The 20080-nt window shown below is 63.5% G+C and overlaps 1 protein-coding gene across 5 annotated transcripts; it reads right to left on the reverse strand.

The window, feature by feature from the left end:
- Positions 1-353: 353 nt before the first annotated feature.
- PDGFA (platelet derived growth factor subunit A) lies at positions 354-19558 on the reverse strand. Of its 5 annotated transcripts, none has more exons than XM_088833333.1 (8): positions 19375-19477; positions 17857-17986; positions 16363-16459; positions 11711-11815; positions 10247-10434; positions 4453-4579; positions 3899-3967; positions 354-2188 (listed from the first exon to the last, which is right to left on the reverse strand). In XM_088833333.1, exons 2-7 carry the CDS (start codon positions 17917-17919, stop codon positions 3912-3914), a joined length of 636 nt encoding a protein of 211 aa, XP_088689459.1. In that variant the 5' UTR covers positions 17920-17986; positions 19375-19477; the 3' UTR covers positions 354-2188; positions 3899-3911. The 5 variants fall into 5 exon arrangements, with proteins under 5 accessions (XP_088689459.1, XP_088689458.1, XP_088689457.1 ...); XM_088833332.1 differs by lacking the exon at positions 19375-19477 and adding an exon at positions 18891-19030; XM_088833331.1 differs by lacking the exon at positions 19375-19477 and adding an exon at positions 18386-18510.
- Between the last annotated feature and the right edge of the window lie 522 nt (positions 19559-20080).

The raw sequence follows: 20080 nt of genomic DNA on the forward strand, positions 1-20080 counted from the left end.
TAGCACCCCACTGTATAGCCACATCTTCCTTAGGGGGGCCTGTTCTCCCCATTTCTGTCTACAGCTTCCAGGGAAATTCACAACAGATGGGGGACAAGGGAGCTGAACCAGCTGAGCATGCCACCTGGACCCCTCAGGGGTCGATGGCGTGGCCTCCCAGGAGTCCTGGAGCTGGACAGGCACTGGGCAGAGGCCAGCGTTTACGGCCTTCTGCCTTTATCTGGGAACAGAGAGTGGGCCGAGACCCTCAGTCCGGTGAGATATGGTGGCCGCTCCCCACCAACATCCTCCCCGCGGCCGCTGGGGGCCCCTCCCATTCCCCAGCGGTCCTCTCCCCAAGAGCACACCAAGCCTTTCTGCGCCATCGCTTTAATGGACAGACCATCAGACGCATTTGCTCAAAGAAAGAATAACTGAGCAGGGTTCTGGGCATCTCACGGGACGTAAATACACAGATCACGTTTGTACATCTCACATCAGACACGTATCCACAGCACAGGACCGCGCAGGGCGCCCCTCCGGACAGGCCTCCCGGGACTGCGCTGGGTCGGTCCCCGTGGGGCGGGGCCACGCCCGCGACCACGCCTCCACGCGCTCTCTCAAAGGCGTCCTGCAGCCGCGCCTGGAAGATGCTCCTTAACGTAGAAGACTCCCCAGGGACAGGTGAGTCCCGGGACGCTCGCTGTCACCGGAGACGGCCCCAGGGCACCAGAAGGGTCCCGACGGTCACTCGAGCTCGGAGACAAGGGACGGGGGTGGCAGGCCGCGGGCCACACGGGCTGACCCAGTTCGCAGGCGCAGCAGACACTGCGGTCCACGCACTCCCAGGGATCAAATCTTCCTCCTCCACTTGGCGTCTGACGGGGCGTGCCGCTGTGTCTCTGTGAGGTCACGACGTCGGCACAGCTCCTCGGCCCGGCCCTCTAGGTTCCGGAATCCCAGGGGCAGGCCCAGGACACCGAGACCTCCTGGTCACCACCTGGAGCTCCAGCAACCGGGCCACGGGTCACGTGTCACCAATGGGCTGCGACCACAAATGCTTTTCACCGTGTATGCGTTTTGGTGGGTTTGTTTTTTTCTTTTGTTTCAAAAAAAAAAAAAAAAAACCATGGCAGGCTCTCAGGTATATAAAACTTGGTAATATTAGACAAAAATACAAACTTCACCTTTACAAAAAAAAAAATCAAACAGCAACACACAGAATGTCTGTTGAATACACACATAAAGCATAACATGTTACCAAAAATAAGAGTTTACTTTCTGTCCCAACACTGGCAGCAGCAGGGAGCAACCCCGGGCCGCCACTCAGGAAAGCCAGGTCCTCGGGGCCGGCCACGGCAGGCAGGGGGCTGGGGAACGGCATGTGATTGCTTCACGCAGTTCTCTTGAAATGGCTTAAATTAAAAGGCGGATGAAACAGGGCAAGGAAGAAACACGTAAAGCCAGAAACATCTAGGAAATGATGCATAGGTGGGTATACCATGTTTATTTTAATACATCTCATTCGCTTGCATCCTGCTAGGAAAGGTACCGTCCCACTGTCCTGACTGTTACAGCAGCCTGGTGTTATCAGTGTAAATGTCTTCCAAAGAGATAATTAAAAAAAAAAAAAAAAAAGCTAGGCCAAGAGTAAAAAGGAAAGCTTAATAATCACTTTATGATGTAAAAAAAAAATCCACTTAAGGCTCTCAGGGAGGTTTCTGGATAAGACTCAAACACTATGGCAAGGAGATGTGGTTTCCCAGTCGGCTCCTGCGTGTGCCTGCAGAGCCCGCGGCCTCCGACTGCAGCCTTCAGAAAGCAGGCTCTGCATCCTCGGCAGAAGCACCTGTGACCACCCTGGCCAGAGATCCAGTCGGCCGAGACACCAGTCCTCCCGCCCCTCGGGGCGTCCCTCCACTCCGGCGACTGTTCGGATATTTCTGTGAGTGAGTTTTGTTTGCTCTCTCTTTTTTTTTTTTGACAAGGAAGCGTCTTATTGTTTCACCGAGTGCTACAATACTTGCTTTGATGTCACATGAACAACGTATACTGTCTCTTTGTTCTCCAAAGCGTGCATGGAGACAGTTTCCACGGAGAACAAAGACCGCGCTGGCAGTGAGCACCGTACATAGTAGGTTCAGGAATGTAACACGCCATGTACATCCGTGTCCCGGGAGAGGGCTGCTGGCTGGTCTTCACCTCACATCTGCAGGCAGGAGAGAGACGGGCGCTGAGAGGCCACGAACTCACGAGCGCCATGACAGCATGCACACGCACGCACGCACACACGCTGCGTGGTAGCTCGCAGGATTTAAAGCCTTTGTTAAATTTTTCAAATCAAATATGCCCCATTACCCTTTCAATAACATCCTGACCAGTATTGGGACTTGGCTCTTGGGATCTCATAGAACACCGCTTCAGAGCAAGCCCCATTCTCCCATTGTACAGATGGGGAAAACTGAGGCCCAGAAGGGTTCTTCTGCTGTTCTTCTCACCATTCTCCTTCTTCTGGCCTATAGCTTGATGTGATTTCTGGTGCTCCGGCAGCCATTCTGGGCCATGAGGCAATCCTGCCACTGGATGCCACCAGTGAGACACAGGGGTCTCTGTGACTGGGCAGGGTACACGACCTGAGCGTACAGCAGCTCCTCCCCACCCTACACCGCCTGTCTGTTGCTCATCCCGACATTTGTACCACATGCCCAGAGCCCGGATGCTAGCAGGGGTCTCTCATCAGCTGGCCCAAGGAGGCTTAGCCCAGTGGCTGCAGACTGGGAAGCACAGGCAGGTACAGATCAGCCCCTGCACACCCTCAGGACCCAAAGCCAAGGATGAACAGCTGGGGGCTGCTTCAGGATCTGTCCACATGGGCCTTTCCTCCCAGAGGAGCCTCCCGAGTGCACCTGGCCCACAGGGCTCAGAAGCTCCTGGCCTGGTCAGATTCTACAGTCACACATCACTCAGCTGGGCCCCGGGTGCCCAGGCACCTGTCGCTAAGAGTTCCTCTCACAACTACCTGTCTTGGATGCCATGGCTCCCACATGCCCAGGAGCAAGGACCAGGTTCTCCAGAGGCAGACAGTCCAACAGGAAGGACCAGGAAGACGTAACACTGCCTCCTCCATGATGGCCCACACCCACCTCCCCTGGGAAGCTCCTCTAAAAGACCACTTTTCCCAGGCCCCCTTAGAGTGGAGGGGGTGGCCAGTGAGATTAAAGCAAAAGTCACTGGGTCCTTTCACTGTTCTCCCCACCATAATCTTTCTTCCAGCCTGGGGTGTAACACGATTTCTGGAGCTGTGGCAGCCATCTAGGCCACAAGGCTGTGGACGGCCATCACCAGTCCTGAAGCGGGTGTCTGATGATACTGTGCGGCTGCCATACCTGCTCTGGTCTCTACCTCAACTCGCCCTTATTTCTGGTATGTTGTTAGCAGCCAAACACAATTTCCAATACAGCAGCCAACAGCCCTCCATGTTTACACAGCATTTCAGACAGGATCTACCCAGCCTTCAACAAGTCTCATCTGTGATCCCGGTAAGCCTCAGTTTTTCCATCTGTCAAAGGAGTGGGTAAGCTGTTTGTGTTTAAGCAATTAAACATGGGAGCTACTCCACTGCTGCTCAGGGAGCCCAGATCACCCTGCTCCTATGATCTCTGCCTCCCAATCAACGAGAACCAAAGCCAGAGCGGGGGCCCCGGAGCAGGAGGGGCCGGGGGCCAGGCGTCCCGAGCGGCAGGAGAGGGGGCGGAGGACAGGAGCGCGGAGACCCGCAGCCCGGCCGGACAGACAGCGGAAGCTCGCGGACGGATCAAGGCCAATCAGGGCGCGTCCTCGCCTGTGGGTGATTCGCCGAGTGATCGGGCGCTGCGCCTCCCACCCCAGGACGGCGGTGCGGCAGGTGGGTGGCTCCTACCTGGTTGGCCACGTTAGGTGGGTTTTAACCTTTTTCTTTTCCGTTTTTTACCTGACTCCCTACGCCTTCCTGTTGACAGAAGGGCAGGAAGGGTGAGTGGGCCCAAGGGAGGGTGTGGGGTGGAAACTGAAGCAATAAATACCTGGGGTGTTTGTCTTTCTGTAAAACAGCTCGATGGCGCTGGCAGGGAGACACTTCCTGGTCCCATAAGCCGGCCCAGCAGCCAGGCTGCTCTGGGCAGAGTCTGGCCAAAAAGGCCAGGACCCCGAGCGCCAATGCTGTGGTCAGCGCCTGCCACCCGCCAGGGACGGGCCACATCTCTCCAGCTCACCGCTCGGGCCAGGGCGGGAGACGGGACCCCAGAGCAGCCTGACCCCTCCCTCCAGGCACGTGGCCGTGTGCCTGCAATGCCCTCGGGGGCAGCACAGCCCGCCCCAGCAGGTCCTAGGCCGCACAGGGAACGGCCGACAGGCCTCAGCTCCAGACCCCGCCCCTGCTGCCCCCCGGGGCCACAGGCACCGGGCTCTGTGCCCGGGCCGACGGCAGGGACTCACCCGCCTCCTCCTCGCGGCGCTCGGGGCCGGGGCTGGCGCTCGTGCACGCACACTCCAGGTGCTCCTCCAGCCGTACCTGCACCTCTTTTAACTTCGCCTTCTTCCTGAAGTACTCCACCTTGGCCACCTGCCGAGACAGCAGTGTGGCCCTGGACGAGCGGCGCACGGGCCTGGGAGCTGGGACGACCCCTGACCTCCGACCTCCTCCCAGTGGGAAAAGCGGGGGCACCAGTGAGGAAGCAGTGAGATCCGGTGTGGCGTTTGTGGTCTGTCCCACTGTAACCTGAGCCGAGGTCTGTGCACGCCAGGAGAGGCCCTGAAGGATGCCCTCGAAGGGGGAGCTCTGGGTGAGGGAAGGGGTTTGCTTCCACGCTTCAGGGAAACGTGGAACAGCCACGGATGTCGGCAAAGGTGCGCCTGACCATCAGTAGCCAAGGACCGGGGCTGCCGCTGGAGGCCCGAGGACCATCCTGCCTCTGGCCCAACCCGGAGCCCTGAGGAAGAGCAGGAGGCGTGGGCCCACGTGGGGCTCCAGACGAGGACCCCTCAACCGCCTGACGTGCAGCTGGGCCCAGCCCTGCAGCCTCACCCGGCTCCCAGAGCGACCCCCAGGGACACTCCCTCCATCCCTCGCTGTTCGCCCAGGGGCATGAGTGCGGGGGGAGCAGGGCTCGGCCAAGGCCCACCTCTGGCACTAGGAGGACCCAGGGAAGCCTGGCTCATGGGCCACAGCTGACTGGGGCGAACGGGACCCCAGGCCGCTAACAGAAGCCTCCAGCCTGGGACAGTCCTTTACAAGGAGCTTTGAGGCCAGAAGTCGGGGGACCCTGGGCAGGGGATTGGCCTGCACTGCACTCCAGTCGCCGGGCTGCCCACCCCATAGGCGAGCAGCCCCGGAGGCCCATCCAGACCTGGAGTGGCCACCTGGCCACGTGAATTAACCAAGCAGAAGAGAACCGGTGGCCTGCCGGCCATGTGAAGTGGCCGTGGCTCAGACAGGTCAGGAGCTGGGCGGGGTTTGGGGCCAGGCCCAGGGGTTTCCCAAGTCGAGACCTCGAGACCAGGGAGAGCAGAGGCCTCAGGTGCGAGCTCCTGAAGAACGTCTCCACCCAAGGCGGCCTGGGGCTTGGTTGCCCCAGCTTCCTTCCCTGGGGAGAGTCCGAGAGCCGGGCGTGCAGGCCACGTAGGCAGCCAGCCTCCGCCTTTCCATCTGTAAAGTGGGAACACGGGTCACACGCACCAGGGGTCACGGTGAAGGACAAACGGCTCACACACACAGAAGCACCTGGAACTTGGGTCACTATTCAGGGGCCACTGAAGTTGACACCTTCGCACAGAGCCTGTCCGAGGCCCCATCCAGAGAGGCCAGCCAGCTGGCCCAAGCAGTGTGGTCCGCTCCCCTGGAGCTCAGGCAGCGGGCACACAGGTCAGCGCCTCACCCCGCTCTGAGTGCCCACACGCTTCCCGCCACCCTGGCCTCTGCTAGGGGACACAGGCCGCCCAAGGGCTTGGCCCTTGGCCTTTGGACAGCATGCCTCTGGCCAGTGGGTACCTCCCCTGGTATCCTCTGCAGGGCAGGACGAGGACCCAGGCCCCCACAGCAGGCGTGGCAGGGGCAGGTCCGCCAGCCACCAGACAGACCGCCCGGGGACCAGTGCTGGGCCCAGAAGCACTGCCCTGGTGGGCCCCTCAGTGAAGGGTGCGCAAAAGCGGCCACTCAAGTCTTTAGAGAAAAATCTTGTTTTTCTTATCACAGAAAAACAAACAGGGATTCATGGCTGCACCTGCTTCTGGGTATGCAAGGATTCCGGGCCGGTCCACCACCTCCATCTGGCCAGGAAATGGCTACATTTTTCCCCCAAGAATGCACTGTGAATATTAAATTCTCAAAAGCGTTCTCCGCTCTAGCCAAGGCCACGATGAAGATGCTGACGTCCTTGGCGCCCCACCCCCAGACCTACGCTGCAGCCTCCTGGAGCCCATACTCCATGCTCTCCCCACCATTTGTCTCGGCCGCTCCTGAAAAACCAGACACTCGGACTCCCCGCCACGGAGCTGCCCCACCTGCAGGGTCCTAGGCCAGACCCACCCAAGCACACCACCCTACGATGACGTCAGCCTTCTGAGCCAGGCCTTGGGTTCCTGTGCCTGCCAGCCCCCATGAAGCAGGACACCCCCAGGAGGGCCAGGGAGAGCCACGCCCTGCAGGGCCCCCCCCGACGCAGGTCATCCAGAATAAACAGCAGCATCTCCTGAATCCCACGGGTCACACCCGTGACACTCACAGCAGCCTCGCGAGGGCACAACCACGGCCCATTTCACACGCAGAGGAACTGAGGCAGCACAGGGTCTAGTTCACTGGGGGGGGTCCCGGGCTTGGAACCAGCAGGGGCTCTAAGCACGCCCCTCAGGCAGGGGACGTCCTGAGTCTGCCAGGCAGGGTTGCCGGGGCCCTGCAGCCCCACACCCACTCAGAACTGAGTCCAGCTCCCGGGGTCACGACGGACAGACCGACCTGGCTCCCAGGTGGGCAGGGGGAGGCCTTCTCCAGGCCCGGTTTAGAGGCCACGGCGGCCAGAGAAGACAACCCCAGCTCCAGGGTCTGTGGCCGATGGGGTCTGGCCTCCATGACAGACTAGGGCTCAAGCCGGGCAAACAGCAGGCGCCTCGCCCCGCGGGGCAGGGACTCAGCAGCCCGGCACCAAGACACGCTGCCAGAGCCACTGCCTCACCCTCAGGGCCCCGACCTGGCTCCCGGAACAGCAACGGCTGACCTGGCTCCCGGAACAGCAACGGCTGATGCAGCCCCCGTGGGGACCCCCACCCAACACACAGGTCCCCAGGCCACGAGGGGTGCAGAGGCCCGTCCTGGACTTCCCCAGTTAGACACGCCAGGCCCACCTCCCAGAGGCCAGAGGTCTGGCGAAGTCGGACTGCAGTTAACTGCCCGACACGGCCGCAGAGCTGAACCCGCATCTAGAGGCCTGGCCCACAGCTACCATGAAAGCGGGGCCACCCCAAGCTCCTAAAACCTGAGAGACTAGAGGCCCACCCGGCAGCAGGGAGCCGTTCCTTCAGCCGAGCCACCGCTGCCCAGGCCCAGCTCCACCTGTCCCGGACGTGGAGGCTCAGGTCTGGGGCGGGGTCCACGTGTCAGCCCGCACCAGGGAGCAGATGCCAGGCGCTGACCTTGCTGAGCAGGGTGCAGGAGAGGTGGCCGGGACCCCTGCCCACATGGCAATACGGTGGGTCTGCAGGGGCTCCGGGATCCTCAAGCTGCCCCCAGGGCAGGCCCCGGAGGTCTCACGCCCCCGGTGGGCTGTTGGCACAAGAAACCTCAGGCTGCCCTCCACAGAGGTCACGGAAGGCCTCTGGGGGGCAGGCCACCAACCCGGGCGTGTCCTGACCCCAGGCCCGGGGCACCCTGCAGCTGGGGGTGCCCACCTGGTTCACTCGCCCGGGAGACTGTCCTGGCCTCCCCGCCCTCTCCTCCCAATGACGGGCCTTGGGCTGTGCATCACCCCGTGACCCCCAGCGCCCACCCTGCACTCAGTCTGGGCCTCGAGGGCCCCTCTCTGCTCGGCCGCAACCCCAATTGGAACAGGGGCGGCCCCTGGCCAGGCCAGGGGGTGGGCACGCCACAATAGGACTCCTGTTCCCACTGACCTCCATCTCCTCCTGCCAGGACCCCGGGGTCTGGGGCCGGATGTCTCCTTGCCGACCTCCTGATGAGAGGGCAGGAGGGTCCCTCCCCGGGAGGGGCGGTGGGTGAAGGCACGCGGGGCACCGGATGCAGAGCCGGGTGGCCAGGTCCCCTGAGGCAGGCTGACCCCCCACTCTGGGCAGACGGAGCCTGGCTCTCCCGCCCGCTGGTCAGGCCTGTGCCCTGGCAGATGGAGCACCCTCCCTCACCCATTGAGACCCCTGAGGAGCTGTGGACCGCCCGCCCACACTTAGGATGGACCAGGGGAGACAGAGGGTCACTGCCCAGCCTGGGACCAGACACGGTCTGGCCCTCACACCATGGGAAACAAGAGTGGGAGCCGTGGGGGACCCTCTCTGCCAAGGCTGGAGCCATGGGCAGAGAGCCCGCTCCATTTCCGCTCCCCTGTACCTCCACGCCCCTGCCACTGGCCTGACAAACAGGCTCCAGAGTCCGCAAGCAGGACCATCTAATCTAGGGCACCCCACCCCCAGGCCCGAGACACAAAGACCTCACATCTGTGGACTCCTGGGGCTCCTAAGACCCCTCAACACAGCACAAGGAGAGACCCCCAGACCCAACGGAAGCCGAGGAGGCTGGGCTGAGAGCCAGGGCCGCAGCTGAGCCTGCAGGCGGGCATCAGGCCTGCTTCCTCCTTGAACCAAGGAGGACGCAGCAGTGGGGCCCACAGGGTGCCCGGGGCAGGGGCCCCCCACCCTGAGTCTGAGACCTGAGGCGGGAGCCAGCGCCCGAGGCAGGCACTCCAGGGCACCTTGGCCCCAGGGGAGTGTCCACCTGAGACCGCAGGCAGCAGCTGTGGAATCCGCTTACTCAGTCCCCAAAGCACGCAGAGGACCAGGTCCCCAAGGTCAAGTCCCAGTTAAGAGTCTAAAGTGCTTCTCGCGCGCTACAGGGTCCTTAACTCCACACCTTACTCTGGGGCCAGGAGCCCAGACTCAGAATCGCAGGCGACCGGAAATAATTCCCAGCAGAGAAGAGTTCCACTGCACCCCCCAGAGCAGAAGCCCGCATTCCAGGAAAACCGGAGGCCCGGCTGAGCCGGGGGCACTGCTCCATGGGGATGGTGCCAAGTCCATGCCCCAGAGCCACAGGGACCACAACCCACCTGGAGCCAGCTTCCATGGAGGCAGGTAGTCCCCGCGACCTAGACCCACTCCACAGAAGAGACAGGTACGACCAGAGGGGAGCGAGCCCAGGCTAAGAAAGGCTTCCAGACAGAGGGCCAGAAGCCAGACCCTAGTTTAGCTGCCCAGTGACCCGAGAATGCAGAATTTCCCCCAGATTCAGAGAACGAGCCCCAGTGTGTGTCCTTGGAACCTGCCCTGCAGCACACCCTATGATGCCCTTAGCAGTCAAATCAGCCAGCCTCCTGCCTGGGGGAAGGCCTCGCAATGAGCACTGGCCATGTACTGTCTCCCAGGAGCCCATTGGGAGGCAGAGACATCTGACGCAAGCCACTGGGCCTGTGGGTCTCCATGCAGAGCACACTTACCTGAAACAGGAGCCCCCCTGGCCCCCAAAAGGACCCCCCTGGCTGGTGCCCCATCAACACACATGTCCAGTGGAGAAAGGCACCCTCCCAGGTCTCACAGGGACCAGAGGTCTAGCATGACGGGTGTGTGCCTGGCCCTGCAGCATGATTTCTGAGCCAAGTCGAAGCCGTGGTGGGAGTCAGCTTCCCCACCTGGCCCCAGCCCAGGGCTCCCTTCCGGTTTCAGTGGGGAGAGGCTCTCAGGGGACGCCCAGCCCTCTTGCCATGTACCATACCCCCCACTAAAGTGCCCAAGAGACCCTTCCAGAGCCTGGAGGGGATACCAGGCAGCTCTCAGCTAAACAGCTGGACACCTTGCAAGACCCATCAGCGAGGCAACCAACCAGGTCGTCCTAAGATCCAAACGTGTTTCCCACGAGAGGCCCTTGGAGGGGGGACTGGATGCCCCCCTAAACCACCCACCAGGACCCAAGCCCCAGTCCCGCCCCCGGGGCCTCAGCGTGCCTGTCAAGAGATGGGCGCATCGGCCGGCTCACCAGCCGCCGCGGGCCGCCGCGGGCAGGAACGCGTGGGCTCACCTTGACGCTCCGGTGGTGCACGCGCGACGGCTGGCACTTGACGCTGCTCGTGTTGCAGCAGCCGGTGCAGCGCCTCACCTCCACGCACGGCGGCCAGATCAGGAAGTTGGCGGACGTGGGGTCCACCTGGCTCCGAGGTATCTCGTAAATGACAGTCCTGGTCTTGCAGACCGCTGGGATGGCCTCCTCTGCAGAGGTGAGAGGCGGGTGAACGTGCTGGAAGCCCCAGGGCGGCAGCAGCTCCCAGGAGTCCAGGCAGGAGCGACTCACGGCTTCCGCCCATGGGACATGTCACACAGCCCCTGGTCCAGCACAGGCAGAAAGACCCCGGCCCCCAACAGGGTGCCCCTGACTGGTCCAAAGATAAGCAGTAACTTCAGGGCTGGAAGGGGAGACCCCAGAGGGGCAGGGGCTGCAGAGAGCCTCCCCTGGGGCGTGGGGGCTGGAAAGGGGCTCACACAGCCCCTGAGGCCAGCTGGGAGGTGGGACACCGCCTTCACTCAGGGCCGGAGGGTGGGGGGCCGGCTCTCACCTGCCCCGCCTCCCAAGGGCCCTGCCTCCCACAAGCACATTTCCAGCAGCCCCCAAATCAAGAGGGCAGGGTGCTGGTGACCCGGCCACCCCAGTGTGGGAAGGGGCCCTGCTCACAGCGCCCAACTCAGTGCCCACCAGCCGGAAGGGTCTGGGGAATCCAGTCAGGCAGGGCCACAGGCCTTCAGTCCAGCGCCGGTTCCGCTCAAGCGCAGGCCCCCGGTCTGGAGCAGGCCAGGCCCTCATCAGCCCTAAAGACTCGAGGCAGTGCACGTCACCTGGGAGGGCCCGCTGGCCCCAACCAGGAATCGTCTACCCACACACCGCACCCAGAGGCAGAAGCCATAAAATCCATACTCTCAGAAAGACAGCTCAGACAGAGGGAGTCACACGCCCAAGGTCACACGGAAGACAGGCAGCTGTCAGGACCCGCAGGTGGCATGGGACTGCGTTATAACACCACCCAACTGCACCCCTGGTGCAAGGTCTCCCCTCAAGGCCGGGCCCAAGGCCCCAGGAAACCTCCATCAGCCAGTCACTCCTGAAGGGGCCAGGCAGACCCCGGATGCTCAGAGTGGGGCCAGGGTACCAGGCCTGCAGGGGGTGGGGACCTCAGAAAAGGCCCCCAGGCCCAGCCCGGCTGCACCCACCGCTCCGCAGGGCAGTGGGGAGCACTCTGTGCTCGATGTTACAACTGCAAATTAAACACGACCCATCCTCCAGCGAGGCTGACTCCAGCACAGGTCCCAACAAGACCAGGCACTTCAGGAATTTATGGCGGCTCCCCGCTTTTGGAAACCCTTGGCCTAGGCCAGGCCTGCAGCAGGGAGTGGGTGGGCCGGGGCGGACAGGGGGCACAGGGCCTACGCAGCAGAGAAAGGACGGACCCCGCATCCCAGTGTGGGGGGGTGCGTCCCCCCCACAGGGACTCACCGATGCTCCTTTTCCTCCGGATGGGCACCGGCCGCTTCTCTGGGGCATGCTTGGCGCCGTGGCCCCCGTGGGCTCTCAGACTGGTTTCCAAAGGCTCCTCAGCTCCTACAGGAGAAAGAGGCGATGCCGACCGGCTGCCCACACCCAGCCCCCTGGGGCCTGCACAGCAGCACACCCCACCGCCCTCCTCCTTACAGAGGGGGTCCCTCTGCGCCCACATGGGGGGCCTCCAGATGTGCGCAGGATGAGACTCCCAACTGCCAAAGATGTCCCAGCCGCCCCACGCGGCCGGCACGAGGCTCCTGACGTGGGCGCCTGCCCTGCACCCCACTGCGAAGCTGCAGGCCAGCAGGGAAGGACCTGCGGCCAGCCTGCCTGGGGCGCCTCCTCAGGGAAGCCGGGTGAGGACTGACCCAGGGGAGGTGCCTGAAGCCAGCCCGCCCCAACCGCAAGGCTGAGCTGACAGGCCTGCTGCTGCTCGCTGGACAGCGCACCATGGACAGCGGTCTGGACGGCAGACTGTACCACGGACCCACACAGGCTGCGGCCGCAACGTTTCCACCGCCGCTGCCGCTGCCTCTGCTGCCCTCACTGACCTCCTGGCTGAGCATCCCGGCCTTGCAGGGGCATCAGGAGCAAGGCCAGACTGGGCCTCAGTCAGACCCCACTCATCTCTGAACATCAGTCCGCCGTGACGGAGAGGCCATGAGACCCGGGAGCGGCACAGCAGGAGTCCGGTGCCCAGTCGGGGGACATGGCTCTCAGGAAGGAAAGTGCTTTGAGTGGCCCCAGAGCCAAGGTCACCACCACTGGGCCTAGTGCCCCAGGCTGGCTACAGCCCCCTCGGTACACACACCACCATCAGCTCTGCCCCAGGGCTCCCAGACAGGGCTCGGAAGGGACACACACACCTGCCGTCTGGCCTGACCCCGCCCAAGGACAGCACCTGCAGCAGGATGGAGTGGGCCACATGTGCCGCCCTGCCCTGGCTCTCAGACCCCGTGGGGGTCTCCCCGCCTCTCCCCTCCATCACTGCTTCCCCCACAGGTAACGAGAAGCAGCAGGCTCTGAGAAGGCACACCTCAAGGGCCACAGCTGCCCAAGGATCCCGTTCTCGCCGCCTCCCCTCCCCAAGAAGCTCCAGTGGTATCCCGGGCACGAGCCCAGACCCGAGGACCCCCTCACTGATGCGCAGCGCACAGAGGCCTTGGAGACTGTCCACACACCCGCAGTCTGAACCTGCACTCACTAGAAACGAAGCGCAAACACAGAAAACGCAGTGGGAACACAAGATGCGCCGCCTTGCATGCCGCCATCCAGGAGAACCCAGCTCTTCCCTCAAAATGACTCAATGTTCCACTGCCACTAATTTTTTCTGAGACCCAAAATAAGATCAGAACAGAACTACTCATGCAGTAAGAATTTCCCATCCACCAACCGTTACAAGAAGCATTTTTTCACGAAAAAAGTGACATTATGAGTCACGTCCTGGTGGTGGCCATCTTGCCATCGCCAAGCCGGGGAGCAGCTGGTCCATCCTGAGCTTCTAGGAGACAATGGCACAGCAGCAGCCCAGGCCACACCCCACCCCGCGCTCCAGCCAGGCAACAGCGGCCTTCCGCGACACCATGGGGCCGCACACACGCTCGGGGCTGCCACCTCTTCAGCTCAGAGGAAACTGAGGCCCAGGCTGAGAAGGACAAGCACAACCAATGGCCAGCAGGAGACCCGCCCGCCTGCCCCCACCCAGGCCTCTTGCCCCGGAAGAAGCAGAGAAGACAAAGCTCCCGGTCCATCAGCTCTTCTGAAACCTGAACCCAGGACTCAATCCCCAACAGAAGTAGAAAGAGCTCCCAGTCAAACAAGCTCATCCACTCCCCTATGGAGACGGGTGGTCCAGAAACCCAGCCCGGACCTTGCTGATGGAGCGGTGGCCCTCTGATTTATGTGGGTGGAGATACGACCGGCAGGAATCCCCCCAAGAGAAGGCCACAGGTGAATCAGACCCGAAAATGGCTCTCAGGACAGTTCATCAACTGGTTTCCCCTTCTGCCTCTGATGCACAGATGTCCGAAGCACAGAGAGCCGTCTTCCAGCTGTCAGTCCTGGAGGAGCATTAATGGCCTAATGGGATGATATTTATGTATCCTTACTCAATGGCCACGGGCACCCGGCCAGGCTTCGGAGAACAAAGCTCCCGCGTGGCTGAATGGTCTGCTCTCAGCACACCCGACACACAGGCCGCAAACTCCATGCTACTGGTCATTAAAAGACCACATGCTGGCCCCTGCACCCAAAGGTCACATGAGAAAAACCAACTTTCTGATCTGTGAAAGGGCTCAGAGCTCCCGGGTGCGGGAAAGGAATCCACCGCCTGCGGGCCTGGACGCAGCAGCGCCTCACCTGGGAGACTGGAACGGCCCGGGCCCTGGAGGCCACGCCCACCTGCCAGTCACGAGGCCCCGCCCCGGGGAGGAGCCACTGCAAACCCGAGTCTCTTTTCCCGCTCCCAGGCGTCAGTCTGCAAGAGCTCCAGTCGGAGCTATAGGAGGAAGGACGGACGCCCAGGCCAGTGGGTCTTCTCTGCAACTAGCCGCCTCCTCACTGATCCCACCTCTGGCTGACCCTGCTGGGGAGTCCTGGGCCTGGAGAAGTAACCCCACAGCAGTTTACAACCCTTCCTAGCAGCGGGGTCCATTTCTACTCTTCATTTGGGGCAGAAACAGAAGTTGGGGAAAAGACACCCACACCCCCAGGCCAGTCCTTCTGCAAAACAAGCTACAGAAGCAACCAGCTCAGGTCACAGCTGTGAGAGGGGGGTCACCCAGAGCTCTGATGAAGGAGCCCGCCCTGGGGTCTGTGTCACAAAGGGTCCCAGAGGGACAAGGCCACCGAACCAAGGAGACCCTGGGGCCCCTCTGTTCTCAGCCCAAAGCTCTCCAGGCACCAGGTGCTCTCTCAGACCCCAGCTGCCCCAACAGGTGGGGGAGGGAGGGAGGCGGTCCACTCCGTCCACTCCCTGGGGCAGGAGGGAGCCAGGCTCCCAGGGCTTTTATAAGGGGGCAATTTGAGAACCGGCTGGTGCACCCTTGCTTCTGTTTGGACCCTCCAAGGAGGCCATGGACCCAGAAGTCCCCAGGTCAGGAATGCTATCAGCATGACCCCAGAGCTGCAATGCTAAAAGCATTACTGGGTGGGGGGTGGGGTGAGGCGGGGCTGCAGAAAACGGAATAAGAATGGTCCCAGCAGAAAGTGAATGGCCCATTTCCCCACCACAGCCCAAAACAGGTCCTGCAGGGAGGCCCAGCCTCTCCCAGGGAAAAACCTCTTGGGAACCAGTCTCCCCAAGTCCATCAGGGATCAGCAGAATGCAGGCAAGTGTTCTCCTCGGCTAACCAAAGCCAAACCCTTCTCCCCAGGGTTACACATCAAGGAACCAGATCAAAATCCCCCCCTGGCCCCACTCTGATCTCCAAGTGAAATTCTACCCCCTTCCTGATAAGGATCAGCCAAAGGATTTCCTGGGTCAAGAAACTACAGAAACCATCGCCCTTGCTAGAAAATGGTTTTGGCATGAAATGAAAACAATTCAGGCCTCTCCACCACCATAATTAGGTACAAATTTCCAAATGACTAGACCATGTGATTTTACTTAATTCCCCCACCGCCCCCCTTTTTAGAGTAGTTTGCAGTGAGAGAAAAATCTTCATTTCACTTAAAATCCTCCCAACCAACCCCTGGCTAACTTTGGCTGCTCCATTTGACAAGCTCATCTGGGGCCCCTTTTTGTCCAGTCAACAGTAAGTTTTCTGACATGAGTATCGCCCTAGCTTATTCACAGTGGAGTTCCTGCCACAGAAATGCGGGCCAGAATCCTTGTCCTCTAGGAAGAGCTTCCTCTGGTCCACAGGCAAGCACAGCCACCCCGCATCCACAGCTCCCAGCCAGGCCAATGTGGGTCGTCAGCACCTCTGCCCACCTGGAGCCAGTCCAACTCTGCAGCTGACACTCAAAAGCTTCAGAAGTCTGCTTGACACTGTTTCCTAAAGCAGCTCAGCTCCAGAGCCTGAGGGGGAACCCCGAAATAATCCCCAAACAGCAGTATCCAAGGCGCGCCTTTTTTACTGGCTCATGAAAAACAGAAAAACACAGAACTCACAACCACAAAGGCCCAGCCCGGCAGCAGGAGCAGGGCTAATGCGCACCGATGACCAAGGGGCCCTCGGTGGGGCGGTGGCGGGAGGCACCGCGCACCAGCTTGCGCCCAGGTCAGGGCTCACCGCCCAAGGCCTGGGCTGGCTCCTCCCGGCCGGAGGGCAGGCCCCGGACCGCACACCTGGCTGGGACGCCGGCGCCCTCTATGCGGCTAAACTTTCTAAGACACATTCGGCATTTTCCTTAAAGCAAAAAAAACAATCCCCTGGGCGAGTGAGCAGCCCCGGCCGCCGCCGGGAGAGAAAGTGGTGATTGGAAGAGAAACTCCTGACTCATCCGCCTGGGCTTTTATGGCCCGGGATTGGATTCTGACCTTTCGGTGCGCTCCTGCGCGGCGCCCGGCCCGGCCCGAACGCGGGAGGCGGCACGGGGCGCACACACAGCCTGCCCGCCCACCCGCGCCCTCCCCGCGCGCCGAGGGAAGGGGCGCGATTTACCTACGGAGTCTATCTCCAGGAGTCGCTGGAGGTCCCGGATGCTGTGGATCTGACTGTGCGCCAGCCTCTCAATGACCTCGCGGGGGATCTCGGCTTCCTGCAAGCATAGCAACACGGTCAGCGCCCGTGGCTGTCCAAAGCGCCTGGTCCCCCACCCGGCCCGCGCGGGCGTCTTGCAGGAAGGCCACCGGACCCCCAGCCCGGGCCCTGGAGCCTAAGGCCCAGGGTGGGACTGGATGAGACCCACCCCCCCAAGTCCAATTCTCCGTCCCCATCCATGTCTGCCCTTTACAAAAAGAAACCGCTCCCCACCTTTAAATTAAAAAAAAAGGAAAACCCAGGGGGGGACCCTCTGCCCGGGGGTGTCCGTTACAGGAGTCTAGGGGCAGCGAGGGGCCCGGGGAGTTGCTGGTCTAATAGTGAAATCAACATGAGAAAGATCAAGTTGAAATGCGTCACGGACCGGCGACGAAAGTCACGGCAGCCCTAACACTTTAATCTACCCCGAGGTTTAAATTTCACACCCGGAATCCCGACCGAACCTGCGGGGGAGAGGGTCTGCAAACACGCGCGCGCACACTCACACTCGCCCCACCCCGGGCTCCGGCCCAGCTGCGGCCCTAGCGCCGACTAAGACGCCCCAAATCCAGCCGCGACTGGGAGGGGCTGCCAGGGAACGTGAGGGTTAAATATCTATCTCTCGCAGCTCCGGGTCCCAACACAGACCACCCTCCCGGCTTCCCCCTACTCTTTCCAGATTTTTAAAGGGAGTCGGGGGTCGTGGGGGGTCTCAAGCACTAAGTCCCCACGACGGGGGAGTAGAAAGTCATTTATCATAGCACAGCTCACGAGGATTCGGAATTCGAGATGGGGGTGGGGGTGGGGACGCGGGCGGTGGGAGGGCGAGGGCTCCCTGCCCGGCCCCGGCTCGCCTCGCTCAGCCACCTGTAAGCAGGCCCGGGGCGGGCGGGACTGCGCCGGCCCAGCCGCCGCTCCGGGTGTGGGGACCGGGACCCGGGGTCTGCGGCTCCGCGCTGCTCACCATGCCTTCCGGGGGCTCCCGCTGCATCCGCCCCTACCAGTTTGTCGGCGGCTCTTCCCTCTTCCCCGGCTCCGCGGGCTCACACACACACACATACACACACACCCCCTTCCGCGCTCCCGCACCCCAATGCTGCATTGTCCGCCGCGCCCTAGGTCTCCCTCCTCGGAGAGGAGCCCGCGGCCCCCGAAGTTTCTCCCCACTCGTCCACCCAGCCGCCACTCCGTCCCTCCGCGGCGGAGCGACGCAACACGCTGGAAACTCACCAGACACACTTAAGCATGGCAGAAAATAGAACCCAGTTGGGAAAATTTAAAAGCCGACCACCCTAGCAGAAATAAAAAATGCGCCCTGCAGAGCCCCGGAGCCTGGGCTCTCGGGGCCGCGGGCGGCCTCAGGGGGCGTGCGCAGGGGGAGTCGGAGAAAGGACGGGGCGCGGGGGTGGCACCCACCTCGGCCAGGGCATTGGCGAGGTACCCGCAGCCGAGGAGCAGCAGACAAGCCCAGGTCCTCATCGCGTCCCGAGGCACCGGTGGCTCGGCGGGGAGGCGAGGCCGCGGGGCGGGCGCTCCAGCCGGGCTCCTGTGGCGGCGAAATTCAGTACCATCCCTCAGGGAACGCGGCCGGGAGGAGGGTGGCGAGGAGAGCAGGGAGCCGACGGAGCGCGCCCGGCGCGAGCAGCGAGTGCGGAGAGGCAGGCAGGCAGCGCCAGAGAGGAGGAGGAGCAGGGAGTGCGCGCCCGCCGCGCCCGCCGCGCCGGGAGCCTCCTGGGCCGCCGGGTAGGGGGTGGGGACGGAAGGGGCGGAGGGCGGGGGCTGGGCCTCTTCCTTGGTGCGTTCCCGGTGCTGGCCGCCGCCGCGCTCGCTCCCCGGCGCTGGCTCTAGGAGCGACCAGGCCGGTAATTCTGCATATTTGCGGGCGTCAGCCCCGAAAGGGACCCCGGAGCGAGGCTGGAGCCGCTGCCGCCGCACCACCCATCACCTGTCTGGACGCCCGGCCAGGCCCGGCGCGGGCTCGCGCTCTCCCTGCGGGCTGCGGGCGGCCCTGCGCGCCCACCAGCGGCCCTGCGCTCGCCTCCGGCCTCCTCTCGCCACCGCCGCCGCCCGGCCGGGCACGGCGCGGCCCAGCACCGCGCGGCCCGGCGGCCTGCGTGCGCCCCTCCGCGGCGCGCCTTCGGCTCCGGCGCCGCGCTCCGCCCTCCGCCGGCCCGAGCCGGGCAGCGCCCGCGGCCGCTCCGCCTGGCAGCCGCCTCCCGCCCGCGGTCTCGCCGCGCCGGCCTGAGGGCCGAGCCGGCGCCGCCGCCGCCGCCGGCAGAGGAGGAGGAGGAGGCGGCGCGGGCAGGCCCGGCTCGCCGGAGTTGTGCGGGCTCCGCGGGGCGCGCGTGTGGAGCCGGCCGGCGGCGGGGAGGGGGTTATAGCGCCGCGGCGCGCCCCTCCCCCGCCCCCTCCCCCTCGCCTCCCCCGGATTCCGGGCCCCGGACCCGCACCTCGGAAGCGCGCGGGGGCCGAACGGGCCGGGCAGGGCCCCGCCGCGGCCGCAGTGAGCACACGCACGCGCTCGCGCAGGCAGTAAAACCCATCAAGGCCCCGGGCCCGGCCCCGAGCACAGCCGCCGGGGCTCCGCGCGCTGCCCGGGGCTCCCCGGGCGCCCCTCCCTCGAGTTTGCCCACCCCCCAGTGCCAGCTGCAGCCCTGCAGCACCGGACGGGGAGGGGAGGCGGCGGCCGCAGAAGCGCCGCCGTCGCCGGCTCGCCTCTCTCGGGCCCCAGCGGCGGCAGAGGGCAGCGCCCAGCGCTGCTACGCCAAAAAGGGCAAAAGCGAGCCGGCCCCCGCCTCCCGCCCCCCGCCCTGGCGCTCCGGTCTCTTTGCACGGTTTGGATCCCGGGGCCCCGGCTCCCCCGCCATAAAAGGAGGGGGAGTGAGGCTCTGGTGAGAGGTGGGGCGCGTTTCGGGGCGCGTCTAGGACACTCACCTGGCGGCTGCCACGCGCCCCCGCCCGGAATCCGATGCCTGGGGCGTCTGACCGACGAACCTCCACCCACATTCCGGGAGAGGAGGGCGCCCGGGTCGGAGGAGGGGGCTGCCACGGGCCTCGTCCCCGCCCTGGGCTCCCGCACCCCCAAGTCCCCGCGCCCTCGGGGAAGGCCTGGCGGCGGTCTGAGCCAGAAACTCGAGGGCTGGAAGGGAGGAAAAGAAAAGAGCCTCTCGAGAGGAGCCCGGGAGTCTCAGCCTCCCGCGCCGCACAGAGCGCCACCTCCGGCCGCGGTGCCGCACAGAGCGATGCGGGGGAGCGACGCGAGGGAGGCCGAGGCCCCAGCGGGGCTGGCCGGCGCCCCCGCCGCCGAAGGGCGGTGCGCCGAGCTGGGTTCCTCCCGCCTGTCTGGGCAGGTGGGACCGCACCCTTGCGACGGGTCTCTAGAGGGGCGGAGAAGCCCCGGTATCAGGGCTAGAGGGATAACGAGCCAAGTGACCCCGCAGCTAGACGGGAGGTCATTAAAGGTTAGCGAATGCGAGTGGCTGGGTGGGCTGCGGAAAGAGAACCCCGCCGGCCTGAGCCCTCAACCCCACACACCCATCCTACGGGTTAGGCCCCTGCCCCCGCCCAGGCTTCCCTCCGGCCAAAGGCGCAACCCTCCAGGCGTTCTTTCATCCTCGGCTCCGCGGGCTCCAGCATTTCA

The sequence above is a fragment of the Moschus berezovskii genome, chromosome 27 (genome assembly GCF_049115385.1).
Source record: "Moschus berezovskii isolate FMDL1 chromosome 27, NW_MosBer_1.0, whole genome shotgun sequence".
In the NCBI taxonomy this organism is placed as follows: Eukaryota; Metazoa; Chordata; class Mammalia; order Artiodactyla; family Moschidae; genus Moschus; species Moschus berezovskii.